At 43.2% G+C, this 19947-nt stretch overlaps 1 protein-coding gene across 2 annotated transcripts in view; it reads left to right on the top strand.

Annotated features, from left to right (window-relative positions):
- The window catches only part of CDIN1 (CDAN1 interacting nuclease 1), a 574168-nt gene that overhangs the window by 281901 nt on the left and 272320 nt on the right, over positions 1 to 19947 (top strand). For both annotated transcript variants that reach the window (XM_069209034.1, XM_069209035.1), the window contains exon 8: positions 1629 to 1678. In XM_069209034.1, the coding sequence (XP_069065135.1) occupies positions 1629 to 1678 (50 nt within the window). The remainder of the gene's footprint in view (positions 1 to 1628; positions 1679 to 19947) is intronic.

Raw genomic sequence — 19947 nt, 5'->3', positions numbered from 1 at the left:
GGTAATTTTTAATGCCAGGTGCACTGCAAAATCAGCATGAATGGCACCACGCGGCCCAGCAGAGGGTGATGCTTCTTGAGTTGGTTTTGCAGTAGCTCGAGTAGATTTTCTCATCGAGTGGCAGATTTCTGACCACAAATGGTCGTGACAACTCGCATTGCAGAAATCTCACCGGGTTCCCTCCTAGCATCCAAAAATCGCACTGGGGTATGCCAAATCTCAATTGTGCTTGCCAACTTACTGTTGGTGAGCTGTGCGCAGGAAAAAGCTCTGATGCATGGAGGTTGGTGGAATTTGGCCAGAGCTCCGCAATACAGGCATAATGTGAAGTGGCCAAAATAATTCAGGTCCCCTGACGCAGCGGAATTTATCATCCACCCCTCCAGATAACTAAAGTTGAGATCTCTAAATATTAGGAAAATAATACTTCTGAAGATTCAGAAAAGGGCTAATAAAGGCCCTGTGATGTAATGATTCAGAAAGGGGGTGGCTTGTGATAAAAAACAAACTTGGGTCAGTAGAGGATACCAAGCAACGCTTTTTCTCCTTCTTTTTGGACTGCTATATAGGAACTGAGCATGTTCTCCTCCTTTCACCAAGGCCATCCTTGGAACCAAACTAAGTCCTGACAAAAAATCTTCCAACCAGCCCATACTTGTGTAGGCTCCAAATGGAAAGGGAATGTAGGGCCAGATGTAGGAAAATCCAATTTTGCGACTTGCAAATTGCGAGTCGGAACGACTCGCAATTTGCAAGTCGCAAAATCGGATGCAGAATGGTGTCTCAGACACCTTCTGCGACTCGCTATGGGGTTGCAAAGACCCACCTCATCAATATTCATGAGGTGGGTCGCATTTTGCGACCCCATAGCGAGTCCCTGCACTCACAGGGATGGTGGCCTGCTGTAGTCAGCAGACCTCCATGTCTGTGACTGCTTTGTAAATAAAGCAGTTTTTTTTTTTTCATTTTGCAGCCCGTTTTCCTTAAAGGAAAACGAGTTGCAGAATGAAAAAAATACCGAAACCATTTGGTTTCGTTTTTTTCAGAGTAGGCAGTGGTCCATATGACCACTGCCTGCTCTGAAAAAATATTTTTGTCGACATTCACAAAGGGGACCCCTTCCCTTTTGCGAATGAGTTACCACCAGTGTGACACTGGTGGTAACTGCGAGTTGGTTTGTGACCGCATTCGCGGTCACAAAGCAACTCTGAATTGCGATGCAAGTCGCAAATAGGAAGGGAACACCCCTTCCTATTTGCGAGTCGCATTCACAAATTGCGAGTTGGTACCGACTCGCACTTTGCGAATGAGCATCGCAAAAGGCTTTTTGCATGGCGCAAACTGCGATTTTCGCAGTTTGCGTCATGCAAAAAGCTTTCTACATCTGGCCCGTAGTTACATAGTTGCATCAAGGGAGCTCACCCTTCTCTCAAAGCAGACCTCTAGCCTGCTGCCTATTAGTGGAATGCCAGCTAGGCAAGGCCAGGCTCTCATTTGTACTTTTCTACTGATTGATAACTGATCTTCTTGAGAGGTTAGCAGCAATGACTATTATGGAACATTGATTGTTAAATGTTTGTAAACATCTTTTGCCGTTTCTCCTTATTGCAGTTTTTTCTTTCCCACAGTGCCTGCTGAACGATTGCTGCTACGGCTCCATGGTGGACTCCATCAAACAGTATCCTTTGTCCACCTTGTTACCAGTGTTCTTGGGGGCATCTGGGCTTAGCTTGCTATAAATGTCTTTGTTGGTTGGCTACCTTTACCCACTCCTGTTTAAAGTGCAGTGAAGCACACGGTCTTGGTGGGGCCTTCTGTTAGGATGGCATCGGATTCTTGTGTTCCTTGAAGCTCTTCCAAACTCTGGCCATCTCGTCTTCGTCTTGACCTTTGTGCATATCACTACAGTCAGAGAGAAGACTGCTGTCCAGGTGTAACACCTGCAAGCTGTGAGGTGAGGATGCTTGCATAGATCTGCTTGGCAGAAGTAGGCCTGGGCTACAACTGGACTGTGCTTGAATTCTGCCTTGGTCAGGGTAGGTTTTTGAGTCAGATTGTTATGCTTTGGTGTTTACGGATTGAGCTAGGTGTGTCATTGCGACTCTAAGGGCTCGCATTCGGCTGGAAACCTTCTTGCAGTAGACACAACCTTGATGTTATCTTGGAATTTTGGGTTTGCTTTGTTTGAAAGATGTATGTGTCTCTGTGGTATTTAGCTGCAGACTGGAAAGCAATGAACCTGTTTTCCTGCAGATCTCCTGAGGTGGCTTCTTTCATGTAGGGACAGGGCAGTGTTTTTGACTTAATGTGACACTGAGGTGAGAAGTGGACCCTGTAACCAGAGCATTAGTAGACCATTGAGATTCCAAATTAAACGGAAATAATTGAGATGTATCTATCCCCAGATGCTTCAAACACCTACAAATATGTGATAATCTAACCACTGGCAATCATTTGGGGTAGCATCCTAAGCCATTGTGTTTTACCCATGATGCCGCCTCTGATGAGACCCAGCCATATGCAATTCAGTCTTGGTCCTGCTCCAATAAGAATAGTCCAGAATTGGAAAGCCAGGTCCTCTCTCAACCAGAACACCAGCAACCCAAGACCCGCTTCGTCCTAGGTGGGCCTCTTCGGTTGAGTGCAGCGTTGTCCTTCCTAACACTGACATTCTAGAAATTGTTTTTGGCTTACATTGGAGGGTTTTTAACCTCCCAACTCCGAATGGGGACATTATTTTACTAGATTTGTCTCATTGGATAAATTTGAATAGACCAGGTTGCATAATAGATTTGTCACTCTATTGAAATTAACTGAACACTCCCTGGCTTGAGGAAGTGTGTTCCGTAAAGTCATAATAGAAGTAAGTTGAAGAAAGATGCAAAGTAAAAAAACATTGGCAAAGCCAATCAGCACCAATGTTTTATTTTGGCCAATTGGCTTTGCCAGTGCTCAGCAGCATCAACCAATGAAGTGAATAAAAATAAAAAAGAAACGCCTGATGACATGAGTGTGCACATATGTTTCCTGACGATACTCCTGGCTACGCCATTCTGTGTGTGTGTGTGTGTGTGTGTGTGTGCACAATAACACTGGCGCCATTATATTTATTTTTCTAATTACTATTCTAAGATGGCTGAACGATTTTTTTCCTACACAAAAGCCCCTTAAATGAAAACTATGCCGTATGCAGCAAATGGCAGCTGACAGCCCCCTTGAAAAGTGGAAAATAAGGAACTATTTGTGTTGGAAAAGGCGAGGTGGGCGATCATCGGAGACCTGGGTGAAACAAACTATACTGACTTAATTTGTGTAATTTTGGGAATTTTGTGTTATGCTTGTTACACTGAATTCCTCAAATTACGTCATTTACACCACTTCACATAATTAGGCACCAATTGTGGTAAACAAATTTACCACAAATTATGCAACGTGCTGTAAAACTTTACAGTAAACACACGGGAACAAAGAAACAGTAGCAGGTGTTCAACTGCTTTTGTTTAAATGCATCCTTGCACCAGAAATTAAAGGGAGGGTGCATTTTGCTCTAAAATGTTGTGTGAGATGACATATTTGCATTTCACATAATTGCGCGTAATTATTCACACAGCCCTGTAGCAGCAGAGAAGAGGGAGCGGGAAGCAGTGAACGCTGAGGATGGAAGTTAAGAACAGTGGGCTGGGCAGGGTAGGGAATGTGAGGAGATTGGGAGAAAAAAAACAGGTGACAGATATGGAGTGGGGTGGGATGGGATGTGCAGAAAAGGGAGCAACATTGAGTATTGGGGGGTGGTATTTGAAGAGCAGGAAAACACATTCACTATAATAAAGTGCTTAAAGAAAAAACATAGTCCCTGAATGTGAGTGGTGGAAGAATACAAGTCATCAATCAAAAGGATGGTAAAGAGTCTATGCTGCATAAGGGACAAACACAAAGAGGAAGGAAAGCCATTGAATAAGAAGCAAGCAAATTAGAGTGACATGAAAGCCATAGAATGTTGTTGTTTGCTGGCTTGAATCCCGCTGTAAGTTTTTGGTGTGGTGCACAAGAGATCTTCTGAGAAAAGAAAGCTAAAAGCTGGCTTGCCTACAGACAGCTAAGTTTAATGAATGAATAGTTTTGAGCGGACTTCTTAAGCGTCAAAGCTTGGAGACAAACCGTTCTCTAGTCTTTAGATGGCTAGCTTTCTTGTAATTTTAACTTTAAGAGAATGTGCAAATGATTGCCGTAGTTGACTCATTTTACGTTTGAGTATTTCATAAGATCTGGGGATGGGGTAGGCCTAAAGAGAACTGGAGAGATATTAGAGCCTTACGGTACTCCAGAGTCGGTGCTGAAAGGAAGTGACGTGAGCAGGGAATGTTATTGGATCTGTCGAAGAGGTTGCATGAGATGTACTTGAGGATGGTTCCTTTGAAGCCAAGGTCCAGTAGATTAGTGCCTAGTAACTACAGTTTGCCCAGGATCCAAGGACACTCCCCACATCATTCGAAGCAGCTAATTGTACTCAGGATGGATGAAAGGTGAATGATGAGATTAATAATTGTTTCGCCTTAATATATCGGATATTTTATGTTGCAGAAATTGATTGATTTGCAGAGAGTGGACTATGGAAAGTGTGACTGATCACGATTATATTTTCCTTTGCAAACATGTTTAATTGTAGGTTCTCAAATAATATAAGATTGATGAACAAGTAACAGCATTTCTTAAGGATCTTTAATGTAGTGAACTGAAGCGGTGGTGATAGTTGGGGAAAGGTAATAGGGAGACTATGAGAGAAGGACAAAGTGTTTTTCATGCACAGAGAACTTATCTTTGAATCATATGCACCTGGCATCGTATAGTACAGATTAACATGTGTGGTGATAACACATGCAGAGTTAGAGCACATCCAGAGTTAGTACCTGTTTAGTTTCTGTCTACAGAAGAACTGATTATCAGGCGCATCAGATATGAAGAATCTTATAGTCTCTTAAAATTTATTACAGTCTACTCCATATAATGTTCTTTAGCGTTAATTTGAGATTCATATTTCATGTGTTAAGTTCAAGTGCATGTGATTTTGAGTAGTGTTTGCAATAAATGGATAAATACATATACAGAGTATACCAAATCATGTTCTGAATTGACTGCCTCTCGGTGTAGGTTGAACTTGGTGTGCAGAAGGCCCTGCTACCAATTGACTTGTCCAAAGTAGTGAAAAGTCCCCGGTCCAAAACCCCACCACCCAAAATTTACCTCCCCCACATATATGCAGCAAGAGAAGCAGAGCAGGACACGTCAGCACTGTTAATCAACAGGCAAAGGCAGTTCTCCCTTCTCCACAAAAAGAATAGGGTGTACCACACCACCTTTTTTAAATTGGAAAATCCAGACATATACAAGGGTTTCAAGAACCAAAACCTGCGCCCACCAGCATCACCACGGACCCCACGCCGCAGATCCTGAACCACTGGACCCCTATCTCCACAGAAGAGACTTGGAAACTCACGAACTCCATTCATTCAGGGGCACCCTCTGACCTGTGCCCACACCACATCTTCAACCTGGCCAGTGCCACCATCGCAGCAGAGGTATGCCAGACTATCAACCGCTCTATCGAAACTGCCACCATCCTATGCGACTGGAAGGAGTCCGAGATCAACTCGCTCCTTAAGAAAACCTCCGCAGGGGAGATGAAAAACTACAGACCCATCTCACTATTCCCCTTCCCAGCCAAGGTAACGGAAAAAGCCATCAACGTACAACTGACAGTTTCTTGAATCAAACCCCTTTCAGGACCCCTCACAATCCTGATTCATGAGCAACTACAGCACAGAGACAGGCCTCCTCACAGCCACAGATGACATCAGTGCCATACTGGACCACGGAGGCACGGCCGCCCTCATCCTCCTCGACCTTTTCCCCACATTCGACACAGTCTCCCACTCCACCCTCTGCACCAGACTCCATGATGCCAGCATCCATGGCAAAGCACTGGAATGGATCTGATCCTTCCTCACCGGAAGAACTCCGTGTCAGACTCCCTTCCTGTACCCCGGCACCCAAAGAAACATGCTGCAGAGTACCCCAGAGATCCTCACTAAACTCAACCCTCTTCAACATCTACATGGCCTGCTCGCCAAGATCTTCAGACAGCATGGACTAAACATTGTCTCTTATGCTGATGACACCCAGCTGATACTCTCCCTGACCAACGACCAATCAACAGCCAAGAGAAACTTCCACAGTGGCATGAGTCTCTAGTCGGACAAGACAGGGATTCTCGTACTCTGCTAAACCCCCTCTGCCTGGGATGACTCCTGGTGGTCATCCGCCCTGGGAAGGTGCCCCCACGACCATGTAAGCAACATGGGCATCATCCTCAACTCAACACTTTCCATGACCCGTCAAGCCAATGCCGGCTCTTCACCCTGCTTCCACACCTTGCGGCTCCTTCAAAAGATCTTCAAATGGATCCCCACTGAGACCAGAAGGATCGTCACCCATGCCCTGCTCAGCAGCAAATTGGATTACAGCAAAGCACTCTATGCCTGCATCACAAAGTAGCTACAAGCAAGACTACAGAGAATCCAGAACGCAGCAGCCAGACTCATCCTGGACATCCTCCGCCCACCTTGGAGACCTCCACTGGCTCCCAGTCGACAAATGCATCACCTTCAAGCTACTGACTCACACCTACAAGGCACTTCACAACATCGGACCAGACTACCTCAACCACAGCCTGACCTCCTACACCCCGCCATGCAACTCCAATCCTCCCACATCGCCGCCATCCCCCAAATCCAGAAAAGCACAGCTGGAGGCAGATCTTTTTACCTCTCAGCCTGGACATGGAACACACTCCCTCTCAAAATCAGACAGGCTGCATCACTGAAGCAATTCAAGAAGGATCTCAAGACCTGGCCCTTCGAATGATCAGCGTGCCCAACTCAGTGCCTTGATACCCTATGGGTGATAAGCCACACTTTATAAGTAGTGCTTGATTGATACCTCCCCTCTTCACAAGCAGGACACACCAGTCCTTTACAGAGAGTCAAAAATTGCAAGAACCTGTGGTTCCAGAAACTGAGCAAACACAACATGCCACATACGATGAGCAATAATGAGAAATCCGGGTAGCAATAGTACGTAACTGCAACACTGATCCAAGGACAAGAATGGAAGGCACAGTGCACTAAAGGGTCAAAGACCATCACTGTCCATCCCCTGAGATTTACACATACCCTCTCAAGAATTCGGATTTGCTGAAATGACTCTAGGTTATATCATGAACATTATGCCACATAGCATAACCTTATAGAAAATGACATCCGATAACAATACATCCCCGGAAGATTTTCCTTTTAGGGAGCAATAGCAGGGCAACTTACCATTGTTGTGGGTGCTAAACCTTTGTCAGTACAGTAGGGGTCATTACTCATTACCCTAAAAGTAGACTCCGTTTCCTAATAATGGCGTGTTCTCAACCATCCCATACATTATAGTCGGTAGTTCTCCATTTCATTAACAACACCAGCAGCTCCAGTTCTCTCCACCTCAGCCATTCTACTCAGTTTTGTTCCAAACAGAATAGAAAAAGGAGTTTGCAAAGTTGAGCAGGATTTTTTTTGCAACCCTCACAAAGATCTGTGGGAAATCTTGGCAACTTGCAAATTGTTATTTAGTTTTGGCCCATCAGTGTAAAAAAAAATGGACACTTGTACAGAAATATCCTTAGTGCGTCTCTTTATTGAATGGTCAACATGGTTCTGCATGCAATGGCAGGCCTTAACGTGTGATCCGTGGAAATGGGAAGGTAAAAATGGAGCTGGTATCCTTGTCTTGTTTCGTGGGAGCAGCGTAAGTTCTGCAAACGGAATCTAGTATGGACGATTGGCACGCGCGAATGAACCACGCTTAGGAACTGACAAATGGAATGCATGTTTTAGGAGCAAAAAAGACGGTGATCTGTTAGAATCTAGAATGTAACTTCTCCTTTTAGAACTAAAACTACACTTTGAACTTATTCATTAAAATTTCAATTTTCACATTATCTGTTTGTGAATTTCATGACTGTTGTGTGATGTATACTGTGATTTATTTCTGTGATTTGTGCATTGGGTTGAGGTTCAAATCGTAGAATTTGCTGAAGAGGGGGTATCCGGCTTCAGTAGTGATTCAGTGGGGGTTCACAGACAAAAGGTAACAACCATTCATACAATATATTTTGCAGAAAAGAGGCAGTGCTCTTCTTTTGAGTAATGATTCAACCCCTAAAGTTGCATAGCAAAATTCTATGTACGTTTTCAAGCTTGCCAGAGTTCGATTAAAGTGAAAACTGTCTTCCAATGCGTTGAAAATTCTCACAATGCAGAACATCTTTGGCCGGGCAATTGCAAAAATAAATCTGGGAAACTAACAATTTAGGATGAAATTTAATAACAGCTAAATTTAGCATGCAAAATATCTTTTCACCCCTTTGTTTCATGCTAAATTCAGGATTTATAAGGAGCCTGGATAGTGATAAATTGAAGCCACTTGGTACTAGCTGCTCGCAATGACGTAGGGCGTAGAAAAGATAAGTGTGGCATGCCGGCACAGAACCCATTACCCCCTGCACAGATGTTCCAGAATTACATGTTAACTGGGGGTCAGATGAAAGAGTTGGAAATCAATTTAAAGTTAAGGTTTTAAAAGCATAATGCCTTCTGAAGGATTACATATTGATTTTAGATATAACTCTGATTATGTATGCACGCGCGAAAGCCTGAAGCCAACCTCGCAGCAGCTGCCAAGAGGCTGGTGTTTCTGGAAGCACTTGCAGGTCTTACGGGAAATGACGCTACTGGATTTGGAAGAACGGCAAACTGGCTTGTGAGGTTATTTCCAAATCCTGCTCCACACCTCTTCTGCATTACTGTAGGCTGATCATCAGCTCGGGGGGTGGAGAGGTTCTACTGAAGGCACAACGCAAGGTCCTTTGGCTTTCACCGATGTCTAGTCACTCTACGCCTGGGCTTTCTCTCAAGAATTGTAAAATAAAGGAAATGATCCTGGCAGCTGATGGGATGCCGCAAGTCTAAACATTTGTAGATTCCTAAATGGCCTGTAAATTCACTTTTAACTTCTATTCTCTTCTAATCTATAGAGCACCGAATTACCTGGTGGTGTCTTGGCGCTATATATGTAAGCCAACCTACACAGAAGTACTTATTGAAATAGAAAAGTTTTCAAGCACTTATGAAATCTTAGGAGGTTGGACTGGGATTGAATCTCGAGTGGTAGATTGTTCCACACTTGAGTAGTAATTACAGAAAACTCCTGCCTGCCCAGTTGGGCTCAGCGAAAGTTGGGAGCACCTACGAGATTGGAAAAAGATTAATGTAACAGTACAGAAGAGATTTATCTTTCAAACTTTGATATATACTTTCCCCTGTGGGTAGGAAAGATGACTTTATGGCAAAAGCAGAGGGTCTTGAAAAGATTTATTTTCAGAATGTTGGACCCGTGCTGGCTTTTGAGATGGATGGAAATACCGTCACATTTGTGAATGTCCACCACAAGCTTAGCTGCAGCATTCTGAATGACCTGCAGGCTGTGAATTAGATATCCCGGAAGGCTGACAAAGAATGCATTACTGCAATCTAACCACCTGATCTGGACTGTACTAGCAGTTGTCTGGATTTCTGAGATATAAATAGTAGGATTTGTTAAGATTTTCATAATAACAAAGAAAGCAGTGATAGGTTTCCTAATGTTCATAAGACATCTTGGGATCCAGTATGAATCCCAGGTTGCTAGCATTTGTTGCTGGGGGAGGACATTTGCCTAATGCTTGGGATGTCCATCAGGAAGGGCTCGTTTTCACCAAGACCTGCCCTGAGCATGCTACATACAGGGTGTTGATGGGTTTTCAAGGATCTCTTTATGGTGGCCTATGCTCTGAAGCTGCTGACGTCATGTCGCGAGCGGTGTTACTGCGGTGGGTGGGTGGGAGTAGAAGATATTTTCATAACTGAAGCTATCCAAGACTTGCACTAGCCTTTCTATGTATATATCTGTACTGTTTTCATGGACATCTATGCCAGACATCGGAGTGGGGGACCTGTCCTCCCCCAGCCCCCGGGAGCCCGACCACGAAGAAGAGCATGGACAGAATAGGAATGAGGAACAGTCCATACCGGGGATCCCGAAAGATCTACCATGGGAGATACAGGACGGGGAGCAGATACGGAGGTAGGTGGGAGCAGGGGGGGGGACAGAACTAACAAGATGTTTCTGTCTGCTTGTTTAAAAAAAAAAAAAAAAGAAAGAATCTAAATGCTGTCAGTGGTACTGCAGACCGACACCTGTCCAGATAGCAGCACCTATGATACAAAATACACCATCCTTTTATTTCATGAATTGGAAAATGTGTTCTCATTTTTGACATCATCTGTGATATCACCAGCCATGCTTTCGGGCGTTACCGTTGTGTCGCTAACCACAACTGGCGAACACCAATGGTTTTTAGCTTTTGGATCATAACCAGAATGTCTATTCAACTGTATTTTGAGGGATTTGATGTTAATAATATTAAGTGTACACGTTTTATTGGAGAACCATAACAGTGGATAACAAAGTTTTATGAGTAATAACTTAGCCACTCTCTTGAATGTGCCTGTGCCCCTCCATTTGTGCCGGTTGGGCACAGGACACGCCTGTTGGCCATGCCATGTACCCTGTGCACATAGTCGCAGTAGCCATTGGCACAACCAGCAGCATTGCTGACTGGGCTCTTGATATAAATCAAGATCACACCATTGGCTAAGGTTGTTTTTAGCCATGTACCATTCACCCCAATCGCTCGGGCAGAATCTGAGCCAGTTCTCGTCCTGGTTCTTTGGACGTGGCATTCACTTATGTAGTACATCCTACCCGAGCATAGAGGACTCCCTGCCCTCTGTCCCAGAGCTCACTGGGCAAAGGGTTTGCTGTGCCCAGTGTACTTGTGGTTCTGGGCTTTTGCCTTTGACCTCTGCTTGTACCCAGTTAATTCACCTCAAAGACCACTTGGCACAGCCTTTGACCACGGCCCTCACTGTACCAGTGCACCGCCAAAGGTTCCAGCATTTGGGAGACTGAAAGAGAAAGGGAATGTAAAAGCTAGGACAATAGATCAGCTGTTTTTGAAACTGGCTGCAATCAACAGGGTGTTATTGCAAGTCTTTGGGTCAATAGGAAATCACGTTAGGACCTATTTGCAAAGGAGTTTTGAACTATGTAAAGTAGAACTGTTTTACATGCCTTTGTGAATTGGTCCCAAAACATCTAAAATGGGGGAAAACCATGACTATTCAGTGACTGTGCACATACAGTTAGTACAAATAAAGAAGTTTGTGTCCTCTTTGCACTTTACTAATAGGGAGTTGGACCTTTCAGAGCAGATTCACAAAGTAATGTATGAGTACATCAGAGTACTTCTTCAGTACTATTACCCATACCGGACACCGTCTCTGGATTTAGAAAGCAGGAGAAATACGCTCCATGGAGGTCAGTGGTGATACAGGGTGTGTTGAGAGGTGCAGCGTTGTGCTTGTCAGTTTGGATATGGATGCTTAAACACTTTTACATGTGGTGACACACTTTAAATCCTGTTTTTACCAGACTCTGTTATCTGCTAAGAAGCATATTGTTGTTGCATTCATATAGCGCTTTGCATCCCTGCAGAAGCACATTAGAAAATGAGTAGCATGCTACCCTCTGAGTTGTGCTTGGTTGGAAGGAAGTTTTGAGGTGTAGCCGTATGACGGTATTGTTGTAGTGCGGTGCTCTTATCGTGCGATATATTGCACAAGCTTCCTATTGTTGTGTCTGGATAGAAGTGTTTGTGGTGTGACTGTGCCCTATGTGCAAAGTATGTTGGTGTCCTGCCTTTTGTGTAATGGATTCTCTTCTCATCCTGCTGAGATTGTTTGGCTGCTCTTAAGCTGGGTGTGGAAAGAACTAAAGTGAAGCACAGTTAGCAAATGATTGTGCCGCCAACTTTTGGGGGCATAGGCTCCAGGTTTTGGGAGATGATGGTATGAATCATCTGATACCCATACCATTCATGTGTGGTTAAGTGCTTCTGCCTATTGGTTGGTGTCATTCTGCATCATATTTTTGGGAAGAGCTGGCTCTTTACCTCTTTCCAGCATTCCAAGTGAACCTGGATCTCTCTTGTCTTTGCCTTGGAGGGAAATACATATCTGTGTTGCTTATACAGACAGTGAGGTCCAAAAATAGTTTTTCTTTTGCAGGGGGGAATGATCAGCCAAGGTGTTAGTCTAGACTGGTGGGCCATGCTTGTTGCCTAGTTTTGGAATTTAACTTGGATGAAGGATGTGCCCTTGCAATGAATGTCCCTGTGGGCAATGTCGTGAGCCTTGAAGGGAGAACATCTGGCCGTAGGAAACCAGTGGTGCTTTTGGAACACCAACGTGATGCGTTTTCAAAGGTGAATGTTAGGGTTATAGTCTGCAGCCTAGTTTTGGATTCTTTGCAGTCTTTAGGATAGCGAGCGTGGAACCTAGGTAGAATCCGTTTGCTTAGTCTAGGCAAGACGTGACCAGGCGGACTGTGGTCTGTGGGGACTCGAGATGTGTAGAAATTGCTTTTGTGATTCGCTTTGGATTTGATTTGCTTTGGATTACTCCAGCCAATGTCTGTGGGTTGGTCAAACTTGTGAGGTCAGATAGTTGTAGGTTAATAGCCATTCAATTTTCTGCATGTTAGGTTCTCAGGTTTTGAAGAGTCGAGTTCACGGGGACGTCTCATCGCCCAAGACCCCTAGTGTCTAGATACTCCTGGTTTTCCATTTTTAGGATGATGTAAGTGTTGTCAGTGTTGTTTGGAGGACGTTGAGGTCCTGCAGCGGCCTATGATAGACATTGAAGAAGAGTGCTAGGATGTTTGAGTCTTGAGTTAGGCCAATGTCAACGCTGAAAGAGGCAGAAGTATATGGTTGCACTGAGATGAAACTCAACCTTCCGAATAGGTAGGAGGAGATCCTGTCTAGGATGCTTCCTCTAATGATAAGTTCCTGTAACCTCTGTAGTAGTGTGTAATGGTACACTGTGTCAAAAACAGTGGGCAGGTCCATCTGAAACAGGACAGTCACTACATATTCATCTGGTTGTTTTCAGGTCATCACAGGTGGATAACAAGGCAAACTTAGTCTCTCTGTCTGAAGCTGTTTGATGTTCAGAGAGTAGGTTGTTTCCTCCTATGAACTCTGAGGTATGAGCAAAGACCGTACTTTCAGTCAGTTTCTTAAGGATGGACCATTGGAGATCAGTCATAGCTGACTTGAACCGCTGGTTCAATACTGGACGTCTTGGGTAATGGTATGGGGTCTTGGCCGCAGAAGTGAGGGTTCCTGAAGTTAGGAAGCTGTTGTGGAATGTATGCCTCTCGTTCGATGGGAGAGTGTTATGGTGAATATTTATGTATGAAGTTGGTTGCAGAACACTTTATATAAAAAAAAAAAACAGAAAGAGAGTAATCTTTCTTTGGGCGATTAGGAAATCAGCATCTAAATTGGCGTCTAGGAGATGGGAGGGCAGACATTGGAAAAGTATTGTTCATGAAAATTGAAATTCTTTTTGTTGAGTAACTTTTTATGAAATTTTGTGTAAAAACCTAAAATCATGTCTTACATTTTGCAGTGATTTTTTGGGATAAGTAAAGTTTCCTGATTTAAATATCGTATTTGTTTACTAATGCATAGTTTTCAGAAAGTAATTATGTCTAGGCATCCTATATTTGTGCATTGCTCATTTGTATATGCAGAAAAAGAAAAAAAAACTGACATCTTTTATACAGAAAATAATGAAAGAAAGTATCAAAAATAAGGATTAAGAGGGAGAAATTGATGAGGGATTCATGGTATGACTGGTGAGAATGTGGCGGGGAGTCTGATGTCGTTGGATGTGTGGGATTGAGATGTGCATTAATATAACGTGGTTTTTATCTCGGGAGGTTTTGATTGCTGCAAATAAATATCTAATTTATCAACAGTTTACTTTTTCAGTGGCCTTCGGAGTATCAGGAGAATAGAGAGCCGTATTCTAACAGGAAGTTCTAAACTCTAGGATCGTGGCGTAGCAAGGATTACACTTCTTATTCTTCAATGCTTTAGATTCCTTGAAACAATACAAATTTGCTTCTTCTGAAGAACATCCCAGATCTTTGTCCTGATGGTAAAAATGGTGGGTAGGTGGACTGACTTGTAGGTGTTGCAGCAAGTTGAGTTCGTGCTTTCAGCGATAGATGTGGCCGGTTAATCACATGCACTGTTAAGGGGTCTCTTTTTGGGTCCTGTATGAGCTGTTAGTAGGAACCCATTATTTCTTTCTATATGATCTTTAATTTAGTCCTGAAATTTCACAGGTTTATGGTTTCTGAAAGCTCGCTGGGGCTTGCGCCAAGGTTTGTCTGTCAGATTCTTCTCACTCTCTCTTGTCCCCCATTTGTAATGCCAGGCTTCGGTATCCCTTTGTGTGAAAAATGTACAAATCCCTTCCTTTGTCATTTTGAGGTCTTTATTGCAGTTTCTTTGTTTTCTTTTCAAAATCATAAACTCCTAAAAATCAAATGCATCAACTATAAAGTATAATTTGTGTGTAGATTGCAGAAATCTAACGTTCATCTTTTTTTTATGAGTGCACAGAAAATTGCAATCGTCGTTTTGCTATTTTGTAATTTTAGTCTTTGAATTATGATTATTATTATTATTGTATATATTGTTCGTTTTTTATTTTACATTACTGTCAATGAGTACCTGATCTCCTTTTCGTTCTGGTTTTCAACTAGAATATGACGCAGAAATGTAGTTCAACTCTAGAGATCCTTCATGATTCCTCCTTAAGTCTTCTCCCACTGAACATAGGTTATTGATTGCCCCTGCAGTGTAGATTCCCAGGCGTGGAATATTTCCTGCACCATTAGTTCTTTCCACATTTGTTGTCACGTGATCGTCTGAAGTTTCTGCGTTCTGACAGGATCCTTGAGAAAATCAGCAAAGCTAGAACAAGAAATGCAAAATAAAGATTTTGTGTTGATGGCTTTGTTAGCCAGTAATTTATCAAAAATGGCAAAACCAAGGCTGCCATAATGCTAGAAATACAGCATCAACCCAACCCCATACCCTGCACCTAGTGCTAACATTCCCCCCAGTGCTAATCCTTACCCTAAAGCAAGCCCAGACGTTTAGCCTTGCGATTGTTAATGAGTTTTTTGGAAAACTAAAGTCGACCGTCATAAAGAATAGAATTAGCAGTTTCTAGGTGCTTAACTTCGCATAGTTTCCAGGCAGATGTCTGCACATGTGATGCATTTCTGTTTGTTTTCTTGGAAACCTTAGTAAAAATGAAATTATACAGGACCTGCCTTTGCAATTTTCTTTCAGTTGTATTTAAACTGAAGAACAAGGTAGTGCATTTGTTTGGCTTTAATTTAAATCTGGGAGCAGTAACATTTGAAAGTATCAACCTGATGAGAAGAGTGAAATGGTTGGGCAAGGGACCCAAGTCCCTGAAGGGTGACTGTATAGTCGTTCATTTTAACAGGGCCCAATTGGCAGAACAATTGATTGCCCCGGCTGATTCCAAGAGAGGTTGTCCTCTAGTATCCAGGCTCTGCCTCTGGGATGTTTTTATAGGCCGCTGCCAGGAAGTCTATTTACTGGGTGCTGGGCTATGCCATTGAACTCCAGCTGTATTCCTCCGCGGCCTATTTCCTCCCAAGTGTAATTGTCCAATAGATTTGCTTATTTGAGCCAGTTGGATGCCTGTGACTGATATGAACATTCAGCAGCAGATATATCAAGATTAGTGCCCCCTACTTGTTTGGTCTCTGAAGCTCATAGGGTGGTTGTCTTGCCTAAGAACAGGGGTGCAGACATATTATTGCTTAGTTGGAATATAGCAGGGTTTTCATCTAACTTTAAGAGGCCTCCTGGTTAAGGTACATGAAGGGCTATCATTTGATTCCTCTCCGAGGGACCTGGGAGAGTGCCAACGTTTTTCATCTTGAAGGCTACAAAACATATTTTACTCCTGCATTTCAGTCCCCTACTGGCCGAGCCAGAGGGGGCCTGATTGTATTTGTATCTATTAGGATTAACGGGCAGGTTGGAGAGTTAGTGTTGTCGTTTGCAATAATACAAGCCCTGAGCATGGTGGTGTTAAACTTTTATAATGCAAAAACCTGGTCCCAGACCACTTCTTGTATTCATAGTTTGTCCATATTCATTACCTCATTAGAACGCCAGTTGAGGGGGAGATCAACAAATGTGATGTTGGTTGAGGACTTCAACATTTACTCATGCGGGGTGGAGAGTCCTGGTGGTTTGGACCCTGAAAGGCAGGTTTTGACTAGCAACGTTCGATGGAGGTGCTGTCTAACTCGAGGGCTCCACTTGGAACATACCCGTGAAGGCACAGATCTCATGTCACATTGTATGATTAGAATCTTGTGCACGCTTTGGCTAGGCTCATGGTACCACGATTGGATGCTTGTTCCAGCTTATCAGGGGAAAGGCTGTGAGTCTGTTACTGACTACATTTTTGTTTGTTACGTTATTTCCTTTAATTATTAATTTTGACATTTGTAGTCCTCCTCAGGGGCGGCTAGTGTTCAAGGGCTAAGGGGCTGCGCCCCTAGCCTTTTCTGGCCTCTCTAGTGAAGCATATATTTAATTACATGATGAAAGTAAAACATTTTCTGCACAACATTTTCCGAGTGTAAGTTGTGCACTTTGAAAAGCCCCACTGCGCCTGCGTCAGTATGTGGCTGAAAGCTGCACAGTAGGGCTGACAGGGCTTCAGTGGGGCTGACAGGGCTTGCCCACGCAAAGCCCTTACGTTTTCTCAGAACGCAGTGACGTCCCTGGCTTATCTCCTCCTCCACCAGAAGCCCTGATTGTAAACAGCCTGGAGCGTTTTTTGTTCAGCCCGGGTTTACTCCGATATTATTCTCCACCCTTTCCTATATACTCAAATGGTGGGTTGTGATCAGAAGGGTCTACGTACCAGAGGTCACATTTTATTAAAAGAATGTGGCATTGCGCAAAGAAAATCCCCTTTTCCTGCATTACAAGCAGTCTGTGGCAGAGAAATTGAATAAATACAATAAATAACTCCATCCAGGGCTCTCTGGGAGACAGGAGTATGACCTGAAGACCTCAAGTCATAAATATGCCAAAGACAACCCTGCACACAAGTAAGTTGGAGTTCTATCTTTTTTTACAGACAATAAGAAAGAAATCTGTTTTCTCAGCTCAGCTCTCCTCTCCTTTCACTGCCTCTGTAGGTGATTTCGTCTCTCAAAGGCAGTAATGGTTCCAGTAATTTATCATGGCTAGTTATTGTTTTATTTCTTCTGCAGACTAATGACGTGATATGTCATATTAAACATGTAATTTGCAGCTCAAATAAACGTGTACCTTTTCTCACTGAAACTGCTGGATACTGGATGGGTGAGGCAATGTGTGTTTGTTTGAATGTGTTTGCAGGGGTTGACAGAGTGGCTGAGAAAATGTGGGTGTCTGTGTATAAAAGTTGTGTGAATGGCAGTGGATGACAATGTGAATAAGTAAATGGTAGGTGACCAAAGGAAGTGGGTGAGTAGGTGAATGGAAATACGTGGGTAGGGAGGCTCTCTCACAAGGTGCAATTCCGTCTTGTATTGGTGCCCCACCACTGCTTTCAGTCACCAGCCACCGCTGGCCATCCTTATAGTGATGATAGCCCTGTAGTGCTGAGGTTGAGGTGCCCTAGGTGAGCAGTAAAAAATTAATTGTATCAGCAGGTAGTGCCCCAAATCCAGATTCAGAGCCAGGGAAGACGCTTAAGGTGGTCTTTAGTGGATCCCGATTCTTTTGTATCACCCTTATTTCACAGTTGTACTGTTGATCTGGTGTTTGCCTTGAGCCTTCTTCCTCAGATGAAGTCCTCATAAGTGCCTTTTCAGCTATTGCAGCTAAGGTCGGAGCCCTTCTTACCGTCAATTGTCCTAGGCCTCTAAACCAGTCCCCGGAACGGTTTGATTCTACTTGCTCGAAGGCCTTGCGTAAAATGATGCCCTCGAAGCATCACCTAGAGACTTGGATTGTGTGGGAGCATGCCGACATGTTTATAAAGAGGGGCTCAAAAGGAGGAAGGGGGCAGAGTAAGGGGGTGAGCATGAGGGGAATTGGTACAATCTAACACAATTAAAAACAGTGCAATGTTTTAGAGAATTATTAACCAGCCCAGCTTTGCCCAGGAGAATACCCTTAGTATACGTCATGTACCAGTCCAGGACTGGGTGCACCACTATGATAAAATGTTTAATTGTCCTGTACAGGTTGCTCCGGGAACGGAGGCTGAGATGGAACGTGTGAAGTCTAATTTGGTTTGTACCTTAGATAAATTAGGAAAGGGTATAAAGGGCCTTACCAGTAATAAGGCACTGGGCCCTGATGGAATCCCCCCACACTTGTTTGTATTGCAAATCGACGTTTGGGTCCCTTTGTTAACGCTAGTGCTGAATTTCCAACCAAATAAAGAAACTGAAAAAATAACCCTGCTGACTGTTTGTCAAAGAATCTCCGAGGCCCCCCTCTCAAAGATTGTTTTTTTTTTTTTTTTTTTTTATAATGTGCAATCAACTATTCCCAGTTCTGAGGCCAGACTATAGGATTTTCTACTGTAATTCCTTAAAAAGCAGAGTTCTCTACACTCGTAATGACTCTAAACTTAGTGAATATACTAACAGAACAACTATTTGGCTTCTCATGATATTCTGCAAATTTGCAGAAAACCTTGATAGATCCCTTTACATTTTGTTTCTCTAGTGATGATTGATGTCAGGGGATGCACCTGCATCCATGACACTGTAGAGAAAGAAATTGCAGTCTTAAAATCAATTGTGTCAGTAAGTACTTTCTCTTTATAAGAAGAGGCTGCTGTGTAACCCAGAGATGCCTCTGCTGCAGGTGATGCCTTAGAAATCATCATCCATGAATAAGTAATTAAAAACTGTCTGGCCTTTTAGTAATGGGCACTCTTCTTAAAACTTTAATTGCAAGTGTCCAGTCCTTAGACTTAATGGCAGGTTTCATTGAGTATCTTGCAGTCTAAGGTTAGCAGAACTTTATGGCATGTACATCATTGACTGCATTTAAAATGCATTCAGCATAAGAGCACTTATACAAATTGTAACTCTGCATTATTACTTGATTACAGGCTGTGATATGATGTAGTTGTGGTATTGGTTATTGCACTGATGAGCATTGCCATGTATATTGAGTCAGCTTTTGTTAGCATGCAGACCAGGTGTTAGAATGTAGTATTGAAGTTGTCATCATGTGCCTACAAAGATTAATCTACTGTCCTTTGTATTGGCCAGCACAGTATAAGCAGTCAGCAGTGTCTTCCAAGAAAATCTTCTCCACGTTTGGTGTTCTTCGAAGCGGTCCTCGCCTTGTCGGCATCTTTAGAGACGCATTTTATTCAATTTAATGTTGTTTCTTTTCCTCGAGTGATATCATACTTGTGAATTCTTTTAATTTAGTCAATTATTAGACGTTTTACAAGGTGCATAAAAGACCAAAGGACTTTTGAACAGCGCTGGAGCATGAAGGAAAGGAGGGGGGACAACTTTAGGATTCAAGTCCTGAGCGTGTGAACGCTTGCAGGAAGTGGTCGGTCTTTTAGCGCCTTTGACAAGATCTGATGTTGGGTTCATGATTGAGATGCAGTAGGATCTACCTGGATGTTGCAGAAATCTTCCCAAAACCATTTCATTCTAGGCAGTGCAGTGAGAAACAATTAAGAGGCACATCTTAGACATCTGGTCGGGCTATAGGGTATGAACATTTTTAAGAGGTTGCCCAGTGCTGAAACATGCAGTGTCTTGTGGATTAGAGAGTGGGCCTTGAAGTTAAATGTTGTGTTT

Source organism: Pleurodeles waltl, chromosome 9 (assembly GCF_031143425.1).
Source record: "Pleurodeles waltl isolate 20211129_DDA chromosome 9, aPleWal1.hap1.20221129, whole genome shotgun sequence".
In the NCBI taxonomy this organism is placed as follows: Eukaryota; Metazoa; Chordata; class Amphibia; order Caudata; family Salamandridae; genus Pleurodeles; species Pleurodeles waltl.
Note: the sequence above shows the minus strand (reverse complement) of the source record. Positions and strands in the feature narration are given on the sequence as shown.